Source organism: Ochotona curzoniae, unplaced genomic scaffold (genome assembly GCF_017591425.1).
Source record: "Ochotona curzoniae isolate NIBS_2020 unplaced genomic scaffold, NIBS_Ocur_1.0 scaffold_1037, whole genome shotgun sequence".
Lineage (NCBI taxonomy): Eukaryota > Metazoa > Chordata > Mammalia > Lagomorpha > Ochotonidae > Ochotona > Ochotona curzoniae.
In genome coordinates this window covers 27,293,303-27,321,057 of record NW_024467083.1, presented here as the reverse complement: position 1 = coordinate 27,321,057, position 27,755 = coordinate 27,293,303, and the positions used below count along the sequence as shown (strand labels likewise).

Genomic DNA, 27,755 nt, shown 5'->3' with positions numbered 1-27,755 from the left:
GGGCAATGTGGATGCACATGGACAAATACTGGCACACAGGCACAAAACTCCAGAACATCACATTTTTGCTATCCAAAAAAAAAAGGCATACTTTTAAGCTTTAGTGAGTTAGCAAATGCACACTGCTTATGCTAATATTAATTTACTTACTTAAGGGGAAGGGACCATGCTCAAACAAATGTCCTGTTTGACACCCACATTTCATGAATTAGGACACATTTGTCCCTGGTATAGAATATACCAGGAAAATGCAAATAAACTGGATAAACCTGGTATACTTTGCTGGCACCTGTACTTGTCACTCTATGGTAAGCAACATTCACCCTTCGCTGTATCTAGGTGCTCTGAAAGACACTCTGCTAAACATGTCTCAGGAAGAAGGGGTCTACAAAATAATGGCCTGGTTCTAGGTCCATATCCCCACTCCCAAATCACTCTGCCGGGCCCCTCATGCTGTTCTTGATTCAAATGTCTCGATCCACTTGTGCTTTTGTTTGTTTATTTTATTTCACTGGTTTTTGTTTTTTCATTTTTTGACTGATTCACTTGTTCAGTTTTTCACCCCCAACCTTACTCTCTTCATAGTCAGACATAGGCCATTCTGCAACCTGGAATGCATTAGTCACTCCTCTCCATCAATCTCAGCTCCCTACATCCCTCCCTGATGAAGTTTTGACTTCATTCCCTTAGCTTCCTTAGATATCTGTACGATGCTAACGAACCCCTGCTGGAAAGGTAAGTATTCTCCACTTGTGCCCAGTGTCCCTCCTTACTTCTGGATAGGCTCTAAGCTCCTTTGGGCAATATTCCGCATGAGGAAACCAAAATACATCATCATCCAACCATGTCAACAACACACAGCCCTGCCCTGATCCAAATCAGCACTGTGCTAATTTGAGAGTAAAAGTAATGGAACCAACAGTACCTGCCAAATAAAAATGCATGATTCAGAAAAAAAGGAAAAAGTTTGGACCATATTCAGGTATGCTAGGTTACAGGCAAATAGCTCTGAACTCAGCATGAACAAAATGAGGAACTAGGGATAGCACAGAACAGTGTTAATAGACTCCTCTCAAATCAAAATAGCTGAATGCACGGCCCCGCCATAGCCATTCTGTCGAAATAATGAGTAACGGAGCACGTTAATATGTAAAACATGCTTACAGTTGGCCACTGTTGGCTAACATGGTTACTTCAACCCACCAAGTACAGCAGAACTACCAAGAGAAATGCTGCATCTTTAGGTGCAGACTTCGGGACTCCTGCTCTACTCAGAGCAGGCTGATGTTCAACTTCCCTTCTCGGGTTCCGTCAACACCCCTAAAGGTTCCGCAGTGTTTTTCCCATTGAGTGGAAACAGATGCTATGAGCCACTTTGTTTTCCACAATATCTGTATATTGTTTCTCACAATATATGTATAGGGATCCATCTCTCTGCCTCCCCTTTTTCCACTCCCACTTTTTTTCCCATATTATCACAACAGTATAGTCCCTTAGTACATTTTACAAGTGTAACTTTCTGATATTTAAATATGTCATATCTATCCCCAGCCAAGCATTGGAAGTGAATATCTGGGCAAACAGAAACTCTAAGATGGAGTGGCGAGATGGCAGCAATTCAGAACTGTTGCTATCGAAACCACTTGAGCAGGACCCTCAGAGCCCTACATCGGGGACCTGGGATGTTGGGAGGCTGGGTGTGACTTCTCCCTTTATCTTCCCCTTCTCCCAGATACAGGAAGGAAAAAAGAGAATGTGGAAACAATGGTCTCACCCACTTTCCTCTAACCCTTGACCTTTGCACCTTAATTAACTACATAAAAAGCATTTAAAAATTTTTTAAATAATAAATAAATATGTCATAAGTACAGATGAAGATAGAAAACCTAGTATCATATTTTAGAGGTATATCTAAGTTTCATTGGGAGTCCTACTTTTATTTGGAACTAGAGACATATACTGCATAGTACATTTATTCCAGATATGCTAGTCTTCCTTGTACAGTTCATGCAGTATTAATATATAGTATATATAAGCACACATTAACATAATATATTAATAAATAGTATTTCTATTATTCATTACATATTAGACTCAGCCATTCCACTCCTGGGAGTACATCCTAAGGAAATAAAATCTGCACTCAAGAGAATGACCTGCAACTCTGTATTTATAGTAGCACACTTGACATGGCAAGACGTGGAAACAACCAAGATGCCTACCAAGAGATGAACGGATAAAGAAACTGCAATACATTTACTCAATGCAATACTACCCAGCCACAAAAAGGAGCGAAATCTTGCCATTTTCAACTATGGTGCACTGGCAAGGAAGAAGAAAGGTGTGAGCGATGATGCAGTGACCCAGGGGCTGTGTCTTTGCACTGCTACTTTCTAAGTCCAAGATGTTCTAATCCGGTAATAAAATATATTTTATATTAGAACTCAATATTCACATAAAAATAATCTTCAAACCTTCATGGAAAATGTATTATGAAAACCTGTGTGTAGATGGTAAAATTCTTCATATCAAACTAAACATACCTTTTTTTTTAAACAGAGGTTTGGGTTTTTTTTAAGATTTATTTATTTTTGGGCCCAGCGCGGTGGCACAGTGGTTAAGGTCCTCGCCTTGCACACCCGGGATCCTATATGGGTGCCGGTTCTATCCCGGCAGCCCCGCTTCCCTTCCAGCTCCCTGCCTGTGGCCCGGGAAAGCAGTCGAGGACGGCCCAAAGCTTTGGGAACCTGCACCCGCGTGGGAGACCTGGAAGAGGCTCCTGGCTTCGGATAGGCATAGCATCGGCCGTTGTGCTCACTTGGGGAGTGAATCATCGGACGGAAGATCTTCCTCTCTGTCTCTCCTCCTCTCTGTATATCCGCCTTTCCAATAAAAAAATAATAAAAATAAATCTTTATTAAAAAAAAAAAGATTTATTTATTTTTATTGGAAAGTCAGATACACAGAGGAGAGACAGAGGAAGATGTTCCGTCCAATGGTTCACCCTGCAAGCGACTGCAATGGCTGGAGCTGAACCAATCCGAAGCCAGGAGCCAGGAACCTCTTCCGGGTCTCCCACACGGGTGCAGGGTCTCAAAGTCCCAGGCCATCCTCGACTGCTTTCCCAGGCCACAGGAAGGGAGCTGGATGGGAAGCAGGGTTGCTGGGATTAGAACAGGCGCCCATATGGGATTCCGGCGTGTGCAAGGCGAGGACTTTAACCGCTAACTGCTATCGCACCGGGTCCTCCAAATGTGCCTTTTTTTTTTTTCATTTTCCATGAAGTTTTTGAGGTACACAGCAAAAACAGAAATTTCAAGTTAGCATGCTTATTACCTTGCCCTATGATAATCTCAATTCTATTTCATGTTTCCCACCCCCTCAAAAGTATTGTTTGAGACTTTGTGGACACATTACGTGATCTGCTAGTGGTCACAATCTGCAATTCAAAACATAGTGGACCGGAACGTGGGAGTAAAGACCGGCTGTCCTGGGGTTGGCACTATTAAAGCCACTGCCAAATTTAAGAATTAAAAAAAAAAGTTAAGTAAATGGAAAGATCTAGGAATAGGAGCGAGCTCCCTTATAAGCACCAGTAAGCAGCAGGACTCACCTCAGTTACTTGGGCTCAATGAAATTCCACAAAGACATTTCAGTCTGCAGAGTTCATGACATCTCTCGGGAACTAAAACAATGCCCAACAGCTAAGACATTCACAGGTTTGATGTATGGATGAATGAGTACAGCTGATAGCTCTCCTCTCTAAGAGTTAGGAAGAGATTCTACCTTAGTCCTCTATGCCCCAAATGTCAAAACACCCCGAGGTGCGCTGACTTCTTAGTCAGTGCTTCTTAGAGTTCCTGAACATCAGCAGCGTTACCTGGCGACTTGTGAGAAATGCAAATAACCAGGTCCTACCCCAGCCCTACCACACTAGAAACTCTAAGGTAGGCCCAGAGACCTTGTGTTCTAACTAGCCTTCTAAAACATGATGTGTATTCAAGCTTCAAAACTAGGATTCCAAAATCCAAAGACTTAAGAAACAGCAATGCCAGGAACTACCTGTACAAGCAGGGGAACTCCTGCCGAGCTCACTGGCCCAGGAATCTGTTACAAATCTACTTCAACTCACACTCCCCAGAGCCAGCTCTACCCTCCAAAGAATATCCTAAGAATGTCTTTTCCTTTTCTTCATATACTTGATTTCTCAATAAAACCTAGAAAAACCAACCCTCTGAAACAACTACTCTTAACATTTAGCCCACGACTTGACTCTTAGAAGAAACAAAAATGGTATGTGCTAAATGACCTTTTATCTAAGCATGCTCCCTAAGTTCACAGTGTCCCATACCGTAACTTCTGAAATGGAGATGCTTCCTCAAACTCCACGGCAGCTCAGTTCTCGAAACAAGAATGCAGTCTCACAGCCAATCTGCACAGAGCAACTTTGGCACTGAAGTCCTAACAGTTCTGCTTTACCACATTTTGAACAAAGATGCACACTTCAGAAGGAACAGAACCCAATATTAAGGCTATAAAATTCAGGTTTTTAATGTGTTGGTAAATCAAACACCACATCTGTCTCACTAGACTGAGCCTATTCCTGCAGCCAGCCATGGGAAAACCGGGGTAATTTCTATCAAACCTTAATTTCCCAGAAGTCACCTTAGTCACCTTGCTGTGCCATCAGACTTGATTGAGTCAGAAACAAGATTTAGAGAAAACACAATGGCTTTTATCAAAAGGTAGGAAAATAAAATTATCTTCTTTCCACTCTGGAAATGATTTCTAACACCCTTCCCAAGAGCAAAAACGTATCTTTTATAAACAAGATTCTATATTTCAGAAAAAAAACTAATGATCCAGTTATACAGTGAGGGACAGACAGAACACCTGGCCTTCTTTCTCCCATCCCCCTAGGAACCTGCAGAGGGACTCGGTACCATGTCTCAGATTTCTCCCTCGCCTGCTGCAAACACAGGGCCTTGCACTCGGTTAACTATTATATGCTATATTCTCAACATGCAAATTCATTCCAATGGACTTTTTCCTCTCTCCTTCCTTCCTTCACAGAGACCAAAATGATTTATAACAGAAAACACTCCCGATTTAATAGCAGTTGTGGCAAAAGTGTCAACTCGAAAATTACTGAATATTTTCTTACATATACAACAGCATGAAGTCACGGAAGCGAATAATCTCAAATGACAAAGAAATGAGTTAGGAAAATTACCCACAGTACGTTGGCTTGCCTTCAGATCTGGCAAAAATTTGAGCTGGAAAGACATGGTATTTAAGAAGGGAAGTTAATGAAAAACAAGAAGTAAAATAAACTCTTTTGAAACCTCACAAAAGGGTTATGTTTAGAGGGAGTTTGGGAACAAGGAGGTGCACGGAGCGGGCTGTGTTGCAGTCAGGTCTGACTTACACTTTGCCTCAGTCTTTTCATGCAGCCCCAAACACTTGAGCCATTATTGTTGTTGAGAGTGATGAGCAGCGGATGCTGATGCGATGACTGCACAGCAACAGTTCTCAGACTTGGGTCTTGTGTAATTGGGTGTGCCGATCTATGTCACTCCACAGAAGGCTATTAAGCTAGTTACAACTTCCCTAAATCTTTTCAGCAGACCTGAGCAGCATCTTGCATAGCTCTTCTCTGACAAATGATAGGCCCCACAATAAAAGCCTTTATGAAAGACATCCAAGGCTTATTCCTCCCCTCAGCATGTTTGTGTGTGCCCTGCACATGCATGTATGTACATACACACACACATTTAAATTAAAAAGGATATTTTTAATGCAGATCTCCAAATTTTCAAATCTGAGTGATAGATCACTATCAAAACCATAAACATTCCTTTATTGCAAAGAATGTAGCAAGTGTAGCAATGCTATTTCAACCTATCTTAAATAAAAACTAAAACTGATCAACAATTTTCTCTAAAAATACACTATATGCATTTTGGGTCATCTATATGTCTTACAGACAGCCTGCTATCCAAGCTTGCCTTGGGGTGATGGAAAACGGGGAATCCTAACGCTCATGACACTCGGCTGCCAACCTCTTCCTAGCACAAGAGACGCACAACCTCAACAGGGAGATGGCAGTGGCCTTCACTGAGGAAGCACTCAGCTGACCACAGGGTATGGTGCAACGTAGAACTGGATTGTTGCATGTGTCAAAACGACCAGTTCAGCATTTTGTTGATGTCAGAGACCAAAATTTCAATTAGTGGACCCCTCCTCAAGGTTTCATACCCTGGACACCTAAAAAACGTCTTGAACAAAGGCACAGCTTGTAAAGTGCATGACTGTGGAAAGGAGTGTTTCAGAAGGAAGGGGTCCTTGTCTAAGTCATAAGCCTTACAACTGATGAGCTAAAATCAAGTGCAGTATAGGATTTCGCTAGTGTTTCTTCCTCTATAAACATTTGACAGTTAAAATTTTAACCATCTTGCATTTTCCTCCCTAAAATGTATCAGTTACAGTTCCCACAGAGGTTAGATACACATTTCCTTGTGGGTGCACCGTAACAAAACATTTTCTATTTCCTCATTTTGATTAAAAGGAAAGAAGAAAAGCTGAAGTGCACTAACATAAGTGACAGTGCAATAATGACACACCTGTCTCCATGTCAATTTGAATTCTCTTTAAAACTATACTGCCTAAGCGGAGCAATGCCAGGAGCTATATAACAAAATTACAGTAAGGAATATACGTTCTTAAGAAATCGTAGGGAAACTTGAAGAAAGTAACAATCATTTTAGGCTACTCAAGAAGAACCAAGACTTGAGACATTTAAAATGACTGAAGAAACACACTCAGGAACAGATATCACAGAATATAAAATGTCTGTAAGTGAACAGGACATTCTGGACTCACAGGGAGGGCATATGGAAGCTGTGACGGGTTGAGTTGAGTCAGCCATGTCCTCCTGCCTGTTTCACTTCGGATAAACATCCTGTGTAGGTGTCAGTGATGACTGAGTAACAAATCAGGCGCACACCAGCTTTAAGAAAAGCCACCAAGGTGGGCCTTGTAGTGTGTTGAGCTAGACATCCCTGGGGACACCTACATCTCCCTCAAGTACCACTTCAAATCAATTACTCCACTTCCAACTCGGCTGCCTCTGCCAATGCGCCTGGGAAGCAGCAGCAGGTGGCTCAAGTACCTGAGTTCCTGCCACCCACACTGGCTACCTGGATGTGGTTACTGGTTCCCAGCTTTGGTCTAGCTCACACTTGACTATTGTGACTATTTGAAGAGAGAACCAGCAGATAGAAGAAATTTTCTTTTTATCTTTCTCTCTCTTTCTCTCTCTCTCTCTCTCTCCTTCTTTGTGTGCATGTGTGTTACACTGCTTTTAAAATAAATAAATCTTTTTAAAAGAAAGGAAGGAAGGAAGGACTTACTCTCAAAATCTGTTTCATTACTGTCATTCTCTTCCCAATAAAGCTAGTAGAACAGAAGAGAAGCCTTGAGCATGACAGGAACAAACTCAGATTTAAGAACATTATGGAGGAAGCAACCTGGTACTCTACAATGAAACAAGGTCTACCCTGGATATCAGAAACTAGTTCTAGACAAGGAGTTGCTGCATACTAATCTTGTGTCCTAAGACTTGAGTTGGGACACGGGAGACTTAACACCTGTACAACTAAATTACTTAACTAGCTCTTCCTCCTTATCTGAACTGACTAGTGGTTCAAATAAGATCGTCTATAAAGATGATTCTAAAATGGAAAGCACTGTTTAATGTGAAATATTTTAGTAAAATTCCAAGTGAAAAATCTCCATGAGACAGAAGATCATCACCATATAATATAAGAATGATAAATGGTTACATAATTCAGGTTAGGTCACATACACCTGCACTATTACAGAGCCTACTCCTCCAGGCTACACGGGAATGGAACATATACACGGCAACTGACGCCAGTAACTTTCCAAAAAAACAATTTTCATGTTGTTCTCCTACTGCCTCAACAATGCTCAGGAATTATAAGCAAGATCAATAATCTCCTCAGCCTCCCGTAGCTTTCTCCAGCACAAAAGTCCGACACAGGCCACTTCACATGCTTGATTAGATAAGCCTTCCTAATGCTGAAAAACAACTGCTTCTAATATTTCAAACCTGATTTCCATGCAGACTTGTGAATAAAAAAAAAAGGAAACAACCCAACCAAGTAGGATCCTTCAACTTCGCTTTGAAAGCCTACATAATTTTCTTCCCATGAAACAGCTGCTTCTGAGGGGAGAAGTATAAGACATTGTAAACTACAAACAACAAAACACTAGAAGTTTTGAATGCACACTAAATTAAACCTGGAATTGCTGGACAGGCAATAGTATGGTCAGTAGTCTGTACTTCAGGTTATCCATAATCTTGCCTTGGTAGTGTAGCACAGCCTGAACAGAATCATTAAAGAAATTAAAACAGAGCTACAGAGACAAGGACTCCCAGACTGTAGCTCCCAAAGTGGAAATGATCAGACTAACGAAGTGTGAAGTTCAGAATGCTTGCACCTGGGTGCCTGCTTGTACCCAAAATCCTGCAAGCACAACTACACATACTGTTTCCAGCACTTATACACAGTCCTACAAATTACACACTGCCCCGATTCCAACTGTATATGGAACGGAACCGAGAGACAAACAGCATGTCCAGTATTCTTAGAATAGAGCCAGTTCTATCTAGCTTCAAAACTATCCTAAGGCAAAAGGCAAAACGAGCAGGAGAGGGTATCTAGAAATAATTTCTGAGAATTAAAACTAAGTTGGGGTTGGAGCAGCAGGTAAGCTGCTGTTCAGGACACCAGCATCCCAAATCAGAGTGCCAGCTCAGACCCTGCTGCTCAGCTCCCTGCTAATGAATCAAAAATACCAGTGAGGGATGGCCGAAGTACCTGGAACCAAGCCATCCATGAAGTTCCCAGCTCCTGATTCGTGGCCGGCCCAGCCCTGTCCATTGTGGCCATCTGGGGAGCGAGCCAGGAGGTGGAAGACTTCTCTCCTTTGCTCTGCCACTCTGACTTGCAAATAAGTAAATCACACACACACACACACACACACACACACACACACACACACACACAAAGTAATGCTGTCATTGGTTGCTTTTTTTTTTTCCACCTCCCTTAATACCCTGTGCATGCTCTCCTTCACCAGTCAACTAGAGGCTAACACCACTAAGGCTCGGGGGAGCATCTGGCACATCTGGAAGGAGCCACATGTCTAAGAACATAGCTGAAGGGATAATCAGGGATTATGTGTTGGCGTCATATATATGCCTCTCATTCAGTGGTACAGATGGCCACCTGTGCTCAATACTATGGGGACCATAACAAGGAAAAGGTTTAGAGGAAACAAAAGGTCAGTCATCCTCACGCTCGTTCCAGGATAGCATGTGTAGAAATGCTGAACACAGTTAATTCCAATGTTGCTCAGCCAGAGGGTGGTGGTGCTGGGCAGCTTTAGTAACTGTTGCTGTGCAGATGCAGAGGCAGGCAGGCAGTTTAGGCAGTCACCCCCACACCTCTCCCAACAGGACAAAAAGGATGCGACTGCACAGTCAAGGGGAAGCAACCGGTAGCTAAAGAGACTCTCAAAAAACCCACACTGAGTGTAAATACAACTAGGTTTCCATTTTAAATCTTTCCAACTTTTTTCATTAAAAAAAAAAAAAAGCTGCACAGTCATTCCTAGCCTTAATCTACTAAGGAATGTTTTCGGGGTTCAGGAACGAACAGGGAAAGAAACATTAAATAACTTTCCATGGACTTTCTTTTTTCCCATGGATTACAACAAATACAAATCCACTTGCGGTGACATATACATATTCAGAAAAAGCATACATTCTCCTCAAAAATCGTATTTCGACATTTAGATAATTCTCCTGCTATGCAAATATTCAGATATTGTTGAGGAGAGTAAACTGTAAGTACACAAAACGTTGTCCAATCCAAGCTTACATTATCCCTGGGACAACAGCATTCTTCCACACAAACACACTTCTTACTGAGGTTCTGTACATTAGCTTTGGAGTTAAGCGAGGGGGTACCTCTCCATACCCAGGTGACGTGGATGATCGCTTCTTACGCACCTGTTAGTAGGAATCCCAACACCTACTGGAAGGACTAAGGGAAACAAGCATCTGCCACACAGTAAACCCTCGGTTTAAGGAAGCTATTGCTGCTCACAGGAGCCCCGTGAGAACAGAGAAAGCTCTCCGTTCTGTTCACTCTGTGGACAAAGACGAATGCCTTGATCAGTTTCCCTGCAAACACATTTCCTCAAAATGATGTTCAACAGGTATTTATATTAATTATTCAAACTCTGCTGTCGTCCGTGGGTACCTCTCTCTCACTGTAAGCAGTTTCAGCTGCTTTTTTTGGAAAGACTTAAATTGTAGGAAAATATTTTAAGTGCTTTAAGAGTATTTGAATTAACATACGCACCACTTATATTTTCTGTAAACTGTGTGCTTACCCATAATTATAAATATCTCAGACTATAAAAGAAGCTCTTTCATAGTGCTCCCACAATGGAAAAACAAAGTCTTAGAAATAATTATAGAGGGAGCAGAAGGGAGTGGGAGGCAAAAGACAGTTTACTAAATCTACAAAATAAAATTTGGAGTTTTGTCTTAAAACAAAGCAAAACAAAACAAAACAAAACAAAAAACCTGACAACCATTTGTTCAAGGCTGCCAAACCTTGAGATAAGCAAACCGTCATGGGAAACAAATGTTAAAATATGAAGCCCTTTTCTGAGTAATTAATTCCACCAGTCCTGGCTAATCCAATGCTGAATCACTAATGGCACCAGAAATGCTAGGCTGTCTTAACCCCTACCAAGAAGTCCAAAGGAACAGACAAGGGCTCACAGGCAAATATTCTCTCTGCTGTCACCAACACTTTCCATGTAACCACACTTCTGCCTTCCCCCATCCTTCCTTCTCCTTCCTATGGTTGGCTCTGACACCAACCCTTTTCAGACCTCAGTAACCATCGGGTGGTTGATACATCCCCTGAGTTGTGAATCTACAGCAAAAGTGGGGAACATCCAGTCCCTTGGCCGAATAAGGCCTGCAAAAATCATTTGGTCTGGCCCTGCCAAAGCAACCACAGACAGGACTCAAACCTCAACAAATCTATAGCAGGCTAACTTTTAAGCTGTTAATATTGTATGATCCACAAATGATGCTGTGATATTCAAATGGTCCTTGGCAGACTTCCCCACCCTTGGTAGAGAAGAACAATCCCCAGAAACGTGGCTCCAGCCCCAACCCAGTTCTGGACCACTTGGCCAGTCACATGGTTTCTTTAGTCTCTGTTTTCCTCATCTTCAAAACAAGAGATGTGTGGTTCCCCAAACTTTCAAGAGCCCCTAAGAAATGATGCAATATTTTTATTATTTCAAAATGTCCAGTTCATGAACTGCTTTAAGCCAATAAAAGTACTATTGCTTCAGACTAGTATTCTATATAGTGACATTGAATCACACATGATGATTGTTCTATCACAAGAAATTTGAGAACAAAAGTATTGAGCCAGATTTCATACCTAAAAAAAAAAAAAAATCAGGGCCCGGCAGGATCGCCTAGCAGCTAAAGTCCTTGCCTTGAATGTAACAGGATCCCATATGGATGCCAGTTCTAATCCCAGCAGCTCCACTTCCCTTCCAGCTCCCTGCCTGTGGCCTGGGAAAGCAGCCGAGGATGGGCCAAAGCCTTGGGACCCTGCACCTGTGTGGGAGACCTGGAAAAAGCTCTGGGTTCCTGGCTTCAGATCAGTGCCAGTACCCGCCATTGCAGTGACTTGGGGAGTGAATCAGCAGATGGAAGATCTTCCTCTCTGTCTCTCCTCCTCTCTGTATATCTGACTTTCCAATAAAAATAAATAAATCTTTTTTAAAAAAATTACTGTATTTGCACCAAATACAACATCCAACCTCAAATACCCAGGTAATAAATAACAAGAATGACTTTACACCTATTGACGCAATTTGTCATAACAGACAAAATTTCTTCAAATTGGAAGTGTGCCCATTGAGGGAACAGACTTGAGTATAATATCCATAAATATTTTCAAGTCACAGAAAATCAGTGCACAATCCACTCACTGCAAAGGTAAAGGTCCTATTTGCTCATTAAGAGTTCTAATCACTCATCTAATTCTAATTAAAGAAAAGTGAATGCAACAGAAAAGCCCATCACTAATAAAGTCAACAAGTTCAACATTAAAAACACTACTACCAACTGTCCTATCCATTTAGCACCTACTAACCTATTTAAGCCTCAGCACAACTCCAACAATTACACACTGCTATTATCCTCAGCTTATAAATAATAAAATTGAGAAACAGTGTTAGAAACTTGCCCAAGGGCAAAAGGTTAGTAAATTTAAAGCCAGACTTGTAAGGCTGTCACACTTGGAGTTATTAACTTCCCCACCCCCACACCAAAAGCTGACAACTCCCCTCTCAAAGTGAAGTCTTTCTGAATTCAACCTAAAATAGTCCCATGGAGAGCCCATGGGGGCTGGGCTATTGCTCCCAAGAGCAGCACTAAAGAGCGAGCTCACTGCTGTGGCCACTCTGTCTTAAAGACTCGGCCTAGGAATCCAAATGAACTCAGAAGGGCAACGATACCGAAAGACTGGTCTACTAGCATCCATCCATTTCTTAAGTACTCATAACATGGAAAAACATTCCTAACACGTTGGTTATCTTAAAAAGATAATGTTAAAATTAATTAATGATAGCGACATCTTTCATTTGCTGGTTCACTTCCCAAAAATAGTCATAATAGCCTAGTCTCCACCCATACCTCCCACTTGAGTGGCAAGGAAATAAGTACTTACGCCATCTGCTGCTGCCTTCCCAAGTACTTTAGTAGGGAACTGGCAACCAGGATGCCAACCTACACAACACAGAACGACAGTATTGCAGGTGGCAGCTCAAGCCGCTGTACCACAACACTGGCCCCAAGAAATTGATGCCACAAGTTTGAATCTCAGCTCTGGTCTGGGATTTATTATCTAGGGGTAAGTAAGGGCATACAACTGCATAACGTCCCCTCTGAAGCTCAGTTTCCACCAAAGTTCTGGGAGGAAAAAGCTATCTTTATCTCTAAATGGAAAAACCAAGGCAGGGAGGTATTAAGCAATACAGGGAAGGCCAACAGTTCCAAAAGGAAAGTGGAGACATGGACTGGGCCAAAAAAATTCATATTAGAAAAAAACAAGAAAGTTCTAGTAAACCTTAAAGGAAAATGACAACAAATGCCCATCAACATCTTCAATCAATAGCTTCACATGCAGGTTATGGTCAAATCATTCTCTTACTTTCAAGAAACAGTGTTAGATTTCAGGGGGAAAAAGAAGTTCATGATCAAATCTCTACCCATTTGCAAATTATGTAGAGGGGCTACAGAACAAAGATCAGTGACTATAAACAGTAATCTCAAGAGTAATTGTCATTTTCTTAATTTCTATTTGAAAAAAAAATTTTTTTTTAAAGAAAGAAAAGACTTGCAATCCTTCAGAAAAGTTTCCTTCTTTGGTTGGTCAGAAACGTCCTCATTCCCCAGGTCTCCTCATGCTAAATATGGTAGCGGCTGGCAAAGAACCAGCCCAGTAAATTCCAATGATACTTAAGAAAGCATTCATATTGCCTGAAATTACTCTCAAACACTGAAAACCTACAGGGCCTCAGCGTAGAGTTCAGCTGGAATACTGAATGTCAGAAGCAGTGGGGCGCTTTAGCAACACACAGGGTTGGAAAAAAAGCAATCTAGTCTTCTTTATTGCAACATTTTTCAGCAATAACATTGCTCTCCTACCCACTGTGCACACAGCACTGGGCTGGAGCCGTGGGAGGCTGGAGAGAAATGGAAGAAACAGGTGTTGTCCGTGGGGTGCCAAAACAACAGGTTGCTTCAGTCAGCTCTCTGTCCCACAACTAATCAATTTGGCTAGGGGTGGGAGTCTTAGTCATCCAGTTGTCTGACCAAACTGCCTGGGTAAAGCACTGTCCAGGCTGACCCATCAGGTCCCAGAACACCAGAGCACAGTACACACGGCGCCAGCCCCATCTCTCAGAGGAACGGCATGCTTCAGTTTTAGGTCTCCAGGAAGACCCAGCAGCTGCAGATAAACACTCTTCCCCCCACAGTACACATCTGGCTCCAGAAGACACTTTTCCTCCAATGTCATTTTCACTAAGTGTTCAATTAAATGTGTACTTCCTGGGTACATATAATTGACAGCCTGTTAATTTATGACACAGATTAGTATTTTAAAGTAACTGCAAAATATTCCAGTTATCAAGTAAATAAAAAAAAAAATAAGACCAAGCTAACTAGAAATCAGAAGCTAAAAAAACAATAATCTATTAATAAGTTTTTAATATCAAGATTGGTGTAAGATATTATAGGTTTCATGCTACTTCAGTATGTACAGTGAGACGTTTAAGAAAATGAACTAAGACTTAACTTTAAAGAGATTTTCATATCAGCAACCAAACAACTGAACATCTTAACGGGGAAAATACACAAGTTGCCAAAATAAATAAAAACAAAAGGCAATCCAAAAGGAAACTGACCATACAAGTAAACAGTGAATATTACTGTAACCAGAGAGGTCACTTAAAACGAGGTGCCATTTGGTAAAGTTTAAAAAGGAAAAACACTAACGTTCACAATGATTGAGAACACTGAGTGTCTAATTCCACTAATGAAAACACAACTTAGTCAAGCCACATGAAACAGAATTTGGCAGTGTGTATCAAAACCACAAGAAGGTCCGCACTCTTTGACAAGATAGCTTGACTTTTGGAAATACAGATTCTTACCCAAGTTTACACAGAACAATGTTCGGGCACAATAGTATTTATAATTGTAAAAACTGGAAACCAAGCTATTTGTTTAAATGAAAGATGATGGGTCTTTCAGAACAGTGTGCAACCTTTAAAATCATATCCTTAAAGGGTAACTATATATGAGGGAAAACATTCACTTTGACTTAGTGAGAAATAGACAACCTTGGTGTGCACTGTGGTATAACAGGTTAAGCCTCTACCTGCAGCGCCAGCATCCAATACAGGTGCTGGTTTCAGTCCTGGCTGCTCCACTTCTGATCCAGATCCCTGACAACATGCCTGCGAAAGCAGTGAAAGACAGCCCAAGTCCTTAGACCTCTGTATCCACATCAGAGACGTGGGAGAAGCACCAGGTTCTTGACTTCGGATTGGCTCAGCTCCAGCCGTTGAGACTGGTTATGGAGTGAACCAGCAGATGGAAGTGTTCTCTCTCTCACTCGCTCTCTCTTTCTCTCTCTACATCTGCCTTTCAAAAAAATATTCTTTTAAAAATAAAATTAGTAAAAATCATAGAAAACATATGCTAGAAATCTCAATCACAATAATTAATTACATCAAAATATTAACCATTGATATGAGTTAGGGACAGTGGGATTATTGAAAATTTTAATTTTCTACTTTCAAGGCTTATAAACATATTCTCTTTGGTGTAATAAATTCTCTTCTAAAAAATCAGCTTATTTGGAAAAATTCTAAGGGAGGAAATGTCTTCCAGTATGAAAGTGATAGTGTGAAGAGCTAAAACAAGAGTTTCAAAACACCATAAATCTATTAATTAACCATTAAATGTATAAAAAAAAAACTTGAAAATATGAAAAGTATTTACACTGCTAATGAAAAGAACAGGTAGTTGTATATCATACATCAACAGCTAAAATTGTTAGAGTAGAAAATGGACCAGAAATGTGTACAAAAATAGTAACAGTAGAAAAACTATGGATATTTTTCTTACACTTTCCTAGATTTTTCAAACACCCTTAACTACCTTTAAATAACTGCTTTTTAAATTACCCCTCCCTACAAAAAGATCTTGTGAAAGTGCCAGAGAAAATAAACAAAGTATAAATACGAGTTATTATGTGTAAACATGAGGAATAATTCTGTTGCTATGTAAACTTACCTTAAACTGTTACAATGTTTGTTTTTGGTTACAACAATCTGCCTTAAATCTCTGAGAATTATATGTCTCAAGTGCCACTGTATGTTGATACTTACTTTAGTGACACAATGCCAAACACTTCCATGATTCACAGGATATGGTCTTTTCCTAACAACTCCTCATAAGGATGAGAAAGTGCTTTGATTGTTGTTACAAAGTAAATGACCTTGATGTTTCCAGTTAAGGAAGATCTAGCAGATAGTCATGTTTCCAGCAGAGAAAACATAAAGAAAAGGTAATAATTCAAATACGTGCATCCTCTAACTTCAGTAAACCTTGATACTTTCTAAACAACAGTGTGTAAGTAGAGAATTTTAAAATGCCTGCAGCTTACACACTTCACAAATCATCAGTACTATCTGGTTTTGTGGCTATTCATATTTAGGAACTCAACAGACAGTGACAGTATTTAATAATTTTTGTTTGAATGGTGGGTAGACAGGCCAACACAGCAACCTGTCCCTAGTAGAGATCAATTTCAACACATGCCAGCACAGAAATGTGTGTGACATAAAACCTCCAGATGGAACTGATATTACAACACAGCCAGCACTGCCAACACCCCATCCGGCTACCCCACTCCAATCCCGCTTCTGCTAACGCATCTGGCAAGCAACAGACCACGGACCGAGTAATTAGGTCCCTGACACCCACGTGAGGGACCCAGAAGCAGCTCCTAGCTCCCAGCTTCTGCCTGGTCCAGTCCCGGCTATTGCAGCCCTTTTGGGAGTGACCCAGAGGATGAAAATCTCTTTCTCTCCAACACACTACCTTTCAAATAAATAAATCTTTAAATTAACAAAACAAGAAAGCCTTCCAAACCCATCACCAAAAAAAAAAAAAAAAGACACAAGAATAAAAAGAAATGAAAAAGCAAATAACAATTTAAAAATACACCTGCCTCTGAACAAGGTAGTATACTTTAGAATGAAACCACAGGTTCTTGTACAACACTTTACTCAGCAGGCAGGACTATACTTTAAAGGGATGCTATTTGTTAAAAGACAACATATTATTAAGGAGACAATATCTGACTCCAATCAAAATATTATCATCATGTTTTCCTTACCTCACAAAACATACACTCTCCTCACATGAATAAACATATGTTAGGGTGGGAAAACTACTCTTCCCCCAGAAACAGGTTGTGCAACACCCAGAGATCCAATCTGTCTTTGTGCAGTGATGAACCCATCTTGGCATGGTGCTGGCCTAATGCAGTCAGAGAACCCAGGGTTGCCACCCAGCTGCCAGTATCTGGCAAAAGTGACTAATCTGGAGACCAGAAACTGCCCTCGGCAGGTGTCCAGGGAAAGGTGCTTCAGTCTGAAAGGATAAGACACCCAAGCCCCTCATCACCTGGCCTTCAGTTTAAGATGGGTGAGGGCCAGTGAAATGACCCCCTAACAGCTCGCTGAATCATATTTAATGAAGTACAAGCTCTTCGAAGCTGGGAGAACAGGGTTTTGCCAAGACAAGTACAAAAGGGTGAGAGAGATGTTCGTATGATTAATCAATGCCACCTGTGGCAGCAACTCTGGGTGTGTCCACCTCAAAGCGCAGTCCTTGCCTGGCTGGGATGACAAGTTCCTTCGGCTACTGTCACCATGAACTGGATCTTCCAAAGAAGGCCTCCCTATCCCAGCTTGTCCAGGATCAGGCTTGTCACATGGGACTGGGAAAACAGCTCTGTCTCTTGCCACAAACCCACTAATAGACATAATAGACACCACAACGTGTGCCAAATGGATATTTACACCCCCACTGCACAAAGGGGTCTTTGTCTTTTCAAGTTTTGATCCTTGTAAATTATAGCAGAGAAAGAAGAGGGCAAGGCAGCTCACCACAGCATGGAAGCCCAACAAGGGTGAGCTGGGGGTCGCTGCTCCCTGGTGGTCTCAGGCTCTGCCCTGGTGTTGACTCCACCAGGCCACACGGCTCTTATTCACCTTGAATGCAGGAAACTCTTTTCAGGGAATATAGAAAAATGACAACATGATGTACACCACATCCCAAATTACATGCTCAACAGTCTTGTCTCCCTGACGATGTCAGCTCCTGGGGAAAAGACCCTGTCTTCTGCTTGGGCAATGATTCCCACACTGCCAGGAGAGCAGAACATCCTGTACTTCTCCCCACTCAGAGCCAAGGGAAACACAAAAACTCCTAGTGAAAACACAGCCCAATCTTCCCCAAGCCACCACGGAGTGTTTGCAGGGCCACAAAGATAACCAACCTGAGTTGGTGGCTAAAGAACTCAACAGAAACTTCTGTAGAAACTTCTGTGTTTGTATGTAGCTTAATACAATAATCACTTTGTTTTACTCATCCAAAGCTGTGGCTCCTGTAATCCTTCCCTCAGGGGCTTTACTCTTCCTTGTAAAGCCAAAAAATCATTTTCTGCCACACAGCTCGTGTTCCCCTCAAAAAGAAGAGGAGGGAAAAGACTCCAGACCTAAAGCCAACCTCCTAGCACTGCAAGTGAGCACAAGCTTCCAGACCCACCGCGGGTCAGGGACAGCAACCTCAGTGACACCAGTCCAAGTGGCACTCCTGGCCCCTCCTGACAGACGGCCCTATGTTGCTCAAGAGGCCCTCGAGGCCATCTTTCCCCTCTCCCCTTCTTCCTTTGATGCAGCAGCCCTGGCACCCCAATAGCTGGGCTGCCTGACACAGGTGATCAGCACACACTAACAGCTCTCAGGGAAATTCCTGCCCTCAGATACATGCCCATAGTTAGCAAACAGACCTCCTCGACAGAGGCACCATTCTCCAGGCTGAGGGTAGAAGTCACCCAGCCAAGCACTAACTAGGCCCGACCCTGCTTAGCTTCTGAGATCAGACGAGGTCAGGAACACTCAGGGTGGTACGGCCGTGTCTGGGGACAGAAGTCTACATGCACACCTGAAGGCCTGGGGACCGCCAAGGCATCTTGGCTTCTCAGGCAGCATTCACACCCAACAAAGCAGCAGTCCAAAGACATAAGATACCTGGCAGGTTATTATTTCTGAAGACCATGAAAAGAAAAACTCTTTATTAGCCTCACAGGGAAACCAGGCTAGGCTGAGCATTCCAGTCGGCAGGCTTTCAAGGGGAGGCAGGGAAGAGACCGGACAAAGAATCCAGGAAAAGTTGCCTATCTCTAGCACTATCAAAGAGCAAACAAACAAAATGTTTAACTGTCCCAGATTTACTCTGCAATGATTCCAAAACTTCCCTAAACACAATCACCTGGCTATTTCTTAAACATACCAACTCCCAAACACCATTCCAGGGTGACTACATCAGAGTCTCCAGGAGAACTCCCCAGGTGTCTTGCCCTAAGTCAGGGAACACTGCTCAACAAATCCCTCCCACAGCAGCCCAGCCAAGCAGGGAGAGAGGAGAGAAAGCCAGGGATCACATGGATCATTCCAGCCAGCATCCCAGCTCAAATCATCCTCTCGCTCCTCACCAGATCTCACTCCTTTCAGAGAGGGAAAGGGAGCTGTCACTTCCTAGAGGACCATGTAACTACCCCTGACACCCACAGGGGCTCGGGACTCTGCAGAACAAATCCCTGAGAGGAAACCCTCTCATTGAAGTCACCAAGAGGCAGACAGCAGTGAGAGTCACAGCTGGCCCAAGATGGATCCCACCGCCTCTGGAGGCAGGGGGCTGAACCCCCCAACAGCAAGGGCCAGGATTAGATTCAGCTTGGGATTGATAAAAGGAGTTCCTGTCAACACCCAAATCAACAATGAGGAAAATTTCAGCCAGCCCTTAATTAATAAAAAGGGACAGCATAAAAGTAGGTGGAGTAGCTTTCAACTGATCCTATCTCTTCAAAGGAGAAAGGTGCATCACAGACACACCCCTTGCTTACCATAAACCTCTCCTACTGGGTGGCACAGCAGGAGTCACAGGTGCTGTGACCAAGACCTGCTGTTCAGGTGACACTGCACTTGGGGCATTTACCAGGCAAGTGCCACAGCACACAGCAGGGAGGAATGTGGCACAGATCCTGCCCTCAATGAGGAAGAGCCTCCTCCAGAGAGAGCTCATTCTCTCAAAGACTTACCTTGATGGGAATATATATATTTCTGCTCAATGCACACATCCTCTTACTTAGCCGAGTAAAAGTTTACAATGCTCAGCTTAAGACAAAACAAAAACCAAAACATGTATAAACTTAGTTAATGCTAATGTTTAAAATGTTATTTTAAATATGATTAGTCTCTAGAATAACAAAGTTATAGTGAAGTATGGCTAGCAGCTCTGAACAAAACAATAGAAATTGCTGGCCTAGTAATACAGTAATACAGGAAGCAGTGGAAGTGAACTTGAGTGGGAGGCAGGGGGTGGATGCCAGGGCCTTTGAAGATAGATTCCAAAGTCAAAGTGACCTTTACAAATTGCAGAAGTGATCAGAAAAAGAAAGGAAGGAAGAAAGAAACCACACACACACACACGGAAATGCAAACTGGCAAGTTTAAATACCTGGGGGAAGGAAAAATTTGGGTTTTTTTTCCCCCAAATGTAAGGTAAAGCACTGACTCTTGTAAATACTAAAATGTCCAAAAGGAACAAAGAAGGCCAAAATAAGAAAATGACTAAAAGTGATTGCTCAACTGAGTAAATATTGCTTGAGTACCTATGAGATGCCAAGGCGTCAGTCCAGGCACAGGGGCAGGGGTGTGGGTATCACAATAAACATCATAATGAAGAGACACAACTCTTTTTCTTAAGCAAACATTACCCATAAGCATCTGAGGATGTCTGCAGTGTTGCTGTGTACATAAGCTTCCCCCGTACGCAAGCTGGAAGCAGTGTGGAGAGGGGCCAGGGCACTGGACCGAGGGCCAGAAGAGAAGAATGCTTATCACAACGCTGAACTGGCTCTGCGACCACAGACTGAGGACCAAAACACTCCCCTCCCACAAGGTCACAACCCCAATAACAACACACCTGGAGGAGCAGCCTGGTCTTGGATCTCCTAGCTTAGCCATCTTTCCCAATACCACACACACTGTAGACGGATGAGGAAGAAAAAAACCCAGAGAAAGGGAAGACGACAGGAAAAGGAGAATTAAGAAACAGCAGACCATCAAGTTCAAGTTGAGGTATCCACACAGAGGTATAAAGACAGGAAACTCCTACAAGAACACAATATGATCATAAGGATGCAAAAATTTTTATAGCCTGGTTCAAATCATGCTCCTGCTTACTGTTAAGACAATGTGAATGCATAGAGTCCAAAACAAAAATTCATGCAAATGATACTTGAGACAAAAGAGATGCTGGCAAAGGGGTGGAGGTGCTTTATACCATCATCCAAGTGTATGAAGCTCTTGTAACCACGCAGAGGCCATACACTGGGCTGAGGAACAATAAGTAACATTACAGTCTATAACTTTTATATTGGTGATATAAAAATTCCTGGAGGGTCAGAAGGGCTAAATACTGGAGTGGCTGGCCAGGATTTGGTTTGCTTTGGAAATTATCAAAATTGGGCCCAGCACAATAGCATAGCAGCTAAGGTCCTCACCTTGAATGCTCTGGGATCCCATATGGGTGCCGGTTCTAATCCCGGTGGCCCTGTTTCTCATCCAGCTCCCTGCCTGTGGCCTGGGAAAGCAGTCGAGGACGACCCAAGGCCTTGGGACCCTGCACCCATGTGGGAGACCCGAAAGAAGCTCCTGGCTCCTGGCTTCGGACTGGCTCAGCTTCAGCCACTGCGGCTGCTTGGGGAGTGAACCACTGGAGGGAAGATCTTCCTCTCTGTCTCTTCTCTCTGTAAATCTGACTTTCTAATAGAGATAAATAAATCTTTCTTAAAAAAAGAGAATTAACAATTTTTTTTGATTATCGAAATTTAGAAGGAAAGACCTCATCATGCAGACATCTGAAAGCATAAAAATGGACTAACTCACTGGAGTCCAACCAGATTCCTATGGGAGAACCACCCATAAGCACTGGAAAACTATAGCCCCTCAGGCCCAGTGTAACACAACTACTGGGGACTGAGTCAGAAACAAAGCTGATTCGGGGGCAGCCAAGACCTGCCATGGTGGAGCAGGTGGGGAGGACGGTCACCTGGAATGGCATCAGAGAATGGGAACTAGATCAATGCAAATCTTGTGGGCAAAATAGAATTTCTGTGGGTGTGATATTTTTAAAACTCTATTGTAAGGCTGCTCTGAAGCACCCAAGCATATCCCACTAAATCTAAACATTCTTTAAAGATCCTGAAGTCAGCAGCTGCAACCCATGAACCAGAAGTTGTACTCCACGCTGGTGAGAAGCTTACAGAACAGGCAGCAGAGTGTGAATGGGCCAGAGAGATGCCGAAGAAATAACAATTTTAAAAATCAAAACACAGGGGAAAAGAAGAGAGACCACAAACCATCACTTTGTCTCTACCTCTGCGCCCCAACCCGAAAGGGGAATAATGAGGGATACAGGAAGGAGTGAAAGTAGAAGGGAAAATTGCAAATCCCATCTTCATGTGAAGGGAAAAAACAATGAAGCTGAGACATTATCTAGCAGGCAGCAAAAACCAGGCAGTCACTTCCCATTGCAAAGCAAAGGAAAACAAGGAGCAAGGGTGGTCCTGGATGGCTGTTGAGACAATGAGACAGATAGGCTGACAGCTCCTTGCCCTAGTAACTCAGTGATGTCTAAATTAACATCTGGCCACAAGCCAGACAGAGAAGTGCTCGAAAGTTTGGAAGGGTGTGTTATAATTGGTACCTTGGCAAAACACGACAATAGATTAGCCGGATTCAAAAAGCCTTCGTTGCTAGACTCCTTTGAGCTTGAAGATTTGTACCAAGAAACAGATTTTTTAATCTCCTCTTTTGCAGTGGTTGAGCAACTAAAGGACACCTGTCTAAAAATCAGGATAGCTAAGTCCCATCCTTTGGGCCAACTTGAGGACCACTGAGGCTGAACTCCCTAAGTTAGCTGCCTACAGCGGCACCCCACGGAGCAGCATGAAGGCAGCTCTCTACCCTGAGGCCCTGTGTCCAGCAAGCCTTACTCCGACTCTCTCATTCCTTTGGCTGTACTTTACAGGGAACCACGCTACACACCAGAGGATGAAGGTGGTTGCTGAAACAAGGCAATGACAGACGAAGGACTGTAACCCTGAGACTGCCCCCTCCCCCTGCCAGGGTTACACTGTCTCCATCCTAAACACACTGCTACACTAAAGCTTCCACTCTAAGAAAAAGGGAGGGAAAAAAAAGTCACCATCCGCTTTTCATTCGATGTCTCTGAAACAAGCTTTGCTTCACTGCCACACAGCCTGCTGGGACTCTCGGGGACCTAGCCGTGTATGAAATGTGAACTTTCCAAGAAGTATCCGGTTGGTGCTGAACAGCCCAGTACTGTTTTCTTTCAGGTGATAACCTTGTTCTCTTTTTAAAACAACTGTGATTGGCAAGCCAACTGCCTGTTAACAATGAACAAAGATCATATTTTTCTGCAGTTCATCATCTTCTTAACCCTTTCTTTAAAAAAGGAGAGGCCGTTCATGAACTAATTTTTCCCTCTTCTGGTAAAGGTGAAATCTTGCTTCGGATCAGGCTCAGGAAAAGCAAGGGCCCCTTTTAGTTCAACAGATGTGCATGAGCCACCACCGGGTTCAGAAAGAATCAAACAGCCCCTGGATGGCCTGTGAGGGCCTTCTCCAAGTGCCCTGACCTTAGTATACACCTTCTTTCAACTAATCCTATTAGCTCGGTGATTTCGTTCCCATTTCATTGGTGAAGATACCGAGCATAGGTGGATTCGAATTCCAAAGCACCCTCCCACCCCCATTAGTCTGAAGACACTGGGAGCCTGGAAGCTGTGTGTGGGGGGACATGGTATCAGTCTGTGAAGTCTGTGATTTCCTTTCCTCGCTCCCAACTGAGTTGGGAAAGACTGACGCAAACACACAACCCTAAGGAAGCCAAAAGCTCAGGCATCCAGGTCTCCTCCTGCGCCCCTGCCCCACCCCCAACAGTGCCCAGAGCAGCGTCGCGGCTGCCAGGCTGGAGGAGCTGGCAGCCGTCACGCCACATTCCTGGGTCCGGACACTGAGCGCGGCCGGCAGCACCAGGGCTGCGCGCCTGATCCAGTGCAGCCACGCCGGGGCTCCGAGCCACGGGCCGACACAGACGCGCGCTCAGCACCGGGGAACCGACCCGGTGTCAAAATGCAGGAGCGCGGCCAAGCCCCGTCCCCTACCGGACCGAGCTCCTGGTCGTGCACTGCGCTCCACGCTGCGCAGAGCCCGCACGGCAGTGTAGCCGAAGTCGCGGGGCTCCGAGGCCTGCCCCCCTCCCGTCTGCCCGCCCGCGCCACAGACTGGCATTCCTGCGCTCGGCGCGCCCTCGGCCCCGCGCAGCCCGCCCTCGGCTCTCCCCGCGCCCGGGGGGTGAGGGGAGAGGACGCGGAACCTGGAAGGCGAAACACCGCCCCACGTCCCCAACGCAGGCGCTCCGAGGAGACAGTGGCTGGACCTTAACCGCCCCGGACCCCCTTCCAGCCGAGCGGGCGCGTCGGGGGGCGGCGGCCGCACGGGGGAGGGACCCGGGGCGAGAGTGGCCCCCCGAAGATGCCCAAACCCTCGGCACGGACGCGACCCCGCAAGGCGCCGTCGGCACGGCCGCCCGAGGGGGTGAGGGGAGACCTGCGAGGCTCAGCCCGGTCGGTACTCACCGCGCGCGGGGGCCGCGCGGCACAGCCAGAGCGCCAGGAGCGCCCAGAGCGCGGCGTGGCGCGGGCCGGGCATCTTCTCGCTCGCCGCCTCCTCCGCCGTGGCCGCCGGGGCAGCTCCACATGGAGAGGTGGGGGGGTCCCGGCAGAGGAGCCCCGCTTCCTCCTCTCTCCACCCCCTTCTCCTCTCTGGCGCTCCGCCCCCGCCTCCCCCCACCCCACCGAAGCTCCGGTTCCAACGCCTCGACTCGTGCAGCCCCGGCCGCCGCCCCAGCCGCCCCGGCCGCCGCCCGAAGTTAGGCTGAAACTTTGTGGAGCGTGCGGCGAGGCCGCCTCGTGTGTCCTTCCGCCTGGGCGCGGAGCCCCGCCCCCCTGTCGCCGGCCGCCGCCTCGGGCACACGGGGGGTTCCCGCAGGAAGAAGCGCCGGCTGCGCCCCGCGCGGAGGGATCTTACTACGAGGCGGCGGCACCCCCAGCCCAGCTTCGGCTGCAGCCCCACGCCGCCGCTCCTTGGCCGGGCCGCGCCGGGGTTCCGATGCCTTAACTCCTTCGGCGCTAGGGCGCCTCGTCCTAAGAGGGTGTAGGCGTTAGGGCTGCAAACCTCCCGTCTCCGAGGTCTGCCGGGATCCTGCACTTGGCAGGAAGCGTCAGACTTCACCCAGCCGTCCCGCAGCGCCCACTGCTTCCCCCCCTGCAGCCCCTGGCCGAGGAAGTTGGGAGGGTCCAACCAGGGCTGTCAAAGCAAAAAAACAAAAACAAAACACTGGGGTTGGGGAGCCGTCACTTGTGGGAGTGCCATCCCCGTGCATTCACCCGTTCGTTTAGACGGTATTTCCTGGGTACGCTGCTGTGAGTACAGAGCGTGGATACCCGAGGCACCGGCTACTTTTGACAAGCCGAGACGTGGATGCTTCGAGTTAGGGCAGGGGTGCCAATGGGGTGTTCTTGGATGGAAGGACTGGGAATTCGAACAAGAACTTCAAAAGTAAACTAAGTGTCTGCAAAACCAAAAAAACAAACAAAAAAACCAAAAAAACAAAAAACAAAAACCAACCATCTTAGGATATAGTTACCTGTAGCACTGCAAAAGCCAAAAATTGGAAACTTAAATGCCCACTCATAGAGGAATGGGTGGATGATGTATTTTAATAGAGCGAAATGCGACATGCTAATTGGAAAGACTGTATCCAGTAAAGATAAATCTTTAAAACCCAATGAGAGTGGCAAAAACAGTGCCTGGGCAGCGTTGTGACATGGTGTGTTAAGCCTCATCCAGCAAGAGTGCTGGTTCCAGCTCCCTGCTAATGTACCTGGGAAAAACAACCAAGAATGAACTGAGCAGTTGGGCCCTTGCACTCGCCGGCGAGACTTAGATGGACTTTCAGGCTCTTTTTTTTTTTTTTTTTTTTTTAATTTCTTTTATTTTTATTGGAAAGTCAGATTCACAGACTAAAGGAGAGAAAGAAAGATCTTCCATCATGGGGTCACTCCTCAAACGGCTTACCATGGCTGGAGCCAAGTCAAACTGAAAACAGGAACCAGGAGTCTCGTCCCAGTCTCCCTCGTGGGTGTGGGGTCCCAAAGCTCTGGGCCATCTTCCACTGCTTTCCCAGGCCACAAGCAGGGAGCTGGACGGGATGTGGAGCAGCCGGGTCACAAACTGATGTTCCAATGGGGTTCTGGTGCTTGCAGTCAGAAGATCAGCCAATTGAGCCATTGTGCCAAACGCAAAATTTCAGGTCCTTGACTTCCAAAATGAAAGATCACTGTGTCTCTCTTCTCTAGCTCTGTGCTTCACATATAGAAAGCAGTCATTTTTGAACAACTGCCAAGGGAGACATAAGAATACCATTTGTGGATGTTTAAGCTTTTTCCAAGACACACCACACCACATATTGCATGGATGGATCAGGCCTGAGTACAAGTGGGCTTTTAAGAAAAGAGCTGAAATTAATGACAAATTGCAGGGATAATCCCCCAGGGAAGAGCCTGCATAAAGGCATAGCTATAAAGCAGACAATTTCTGGCTCTGTTAGCAGTAAGGGGCTTCAGGGAGGGGCAGAAGTTTGGGATCAGATTGTGTAGAGTTTGAGTGACAGGCCGAAAGGTATGCGGAGGCGGGGCAATTGTGGTGGTCTGCTAGGTGTTAGAAACCCGCTGAGGTTTTTAAGTCAGGGAGAGAAATTGATGGAAACGAAGGTTGTTCTGATAATCCCATGCAGAACTGTCAGGGGGCAGAGATGAAGTGGGGCCCCACGACCGGTCAGGAATTTGTGAAACAAACCAGGCCTGGGGTGGTGAAGGTCTAAACGAATGAGGTAGATGTCAGAAGGGATGGATAGGCAATCATCTCCACAAAGAAACCCAGGGGGAGGGGGCAAGATCCGTGTGACTTGTCGGAGTTTGCATTCCAGACGGAGCGGGAAATTCTCTGCACAGAGCCTCTCCCTGACCCCTCTAAGATCAAGTCCAAACATCTATAACTGGTGGGTACAAGCCTTCCCTCACTGAGCCCCCAAAACCTATCCTCCCTGCATCCACTGTGAGCATCAAACAACTTGAGATTCCCCAAACATGCTTCTTGTTTCAGTCTGAGGACCTTCTGTTCCCTTGTCTTGGAATGACTCCTAAAGTCCCTTTCCTCCCTGTTCACTGTGAACTTCTAATCACGTATCGCTGGGTCCTAAGAAAGTGTCAAGATGACGCTGTAACAAATTGCTATCCCTCACAGACAGCCCCCACCCCCAGTGGGGCTTCTGTATCTTACACCAGTGCCCGTTTGTCACACAAGGCCCTTTGTATTTCCACCTTCTCAAGCAGATGAGGAAGGTCCTTATGGGCAGGCACCATGGCCTCTTTCACCCCCAGTGTCTATCACTGAACAGATCTTGAACTAGATGTAAGTCAACACTGAGCAGGTGCAAGTCAGGAGCAGCACAGGCCCAGGCAGTTCCCAAACTGTATTTTAATGAGAAGCTGACAGCTGAAAGTGGTCATCTTACAATACCAGAAACTATCAAAAATGTCAATA

General features: G+C 44.8%; 1 protein-coding gene across 2 annotated transcripts in view; it reads right to left on the bottom strand.

Annotated features, from left to right (window-relative positions):
• NOTCH2 (notch receptor 2) overlaps positions 1–24,978 on the bottom strand; it is a 162,544-nt gene extending 137,566 nt beyond the window's left edge. For both annotated transcript variants that reach the window (XM_040998963.1, XM_040998964.1), the window contains exon 1: positions 24,728–24,978. In XM_040998963.1, the coding sequence (XP_040854897.1) occupies positions 24,728–24,800 (73 nt within the window). In that variant the 5' untranslated portion in view covers positions 24,801–24,978. The remainder of the gene's footprint in view (positions 1–24,727) is intronic.
• Positions 24,979–27,755: the final 2,777 nt, after the last annotated feature.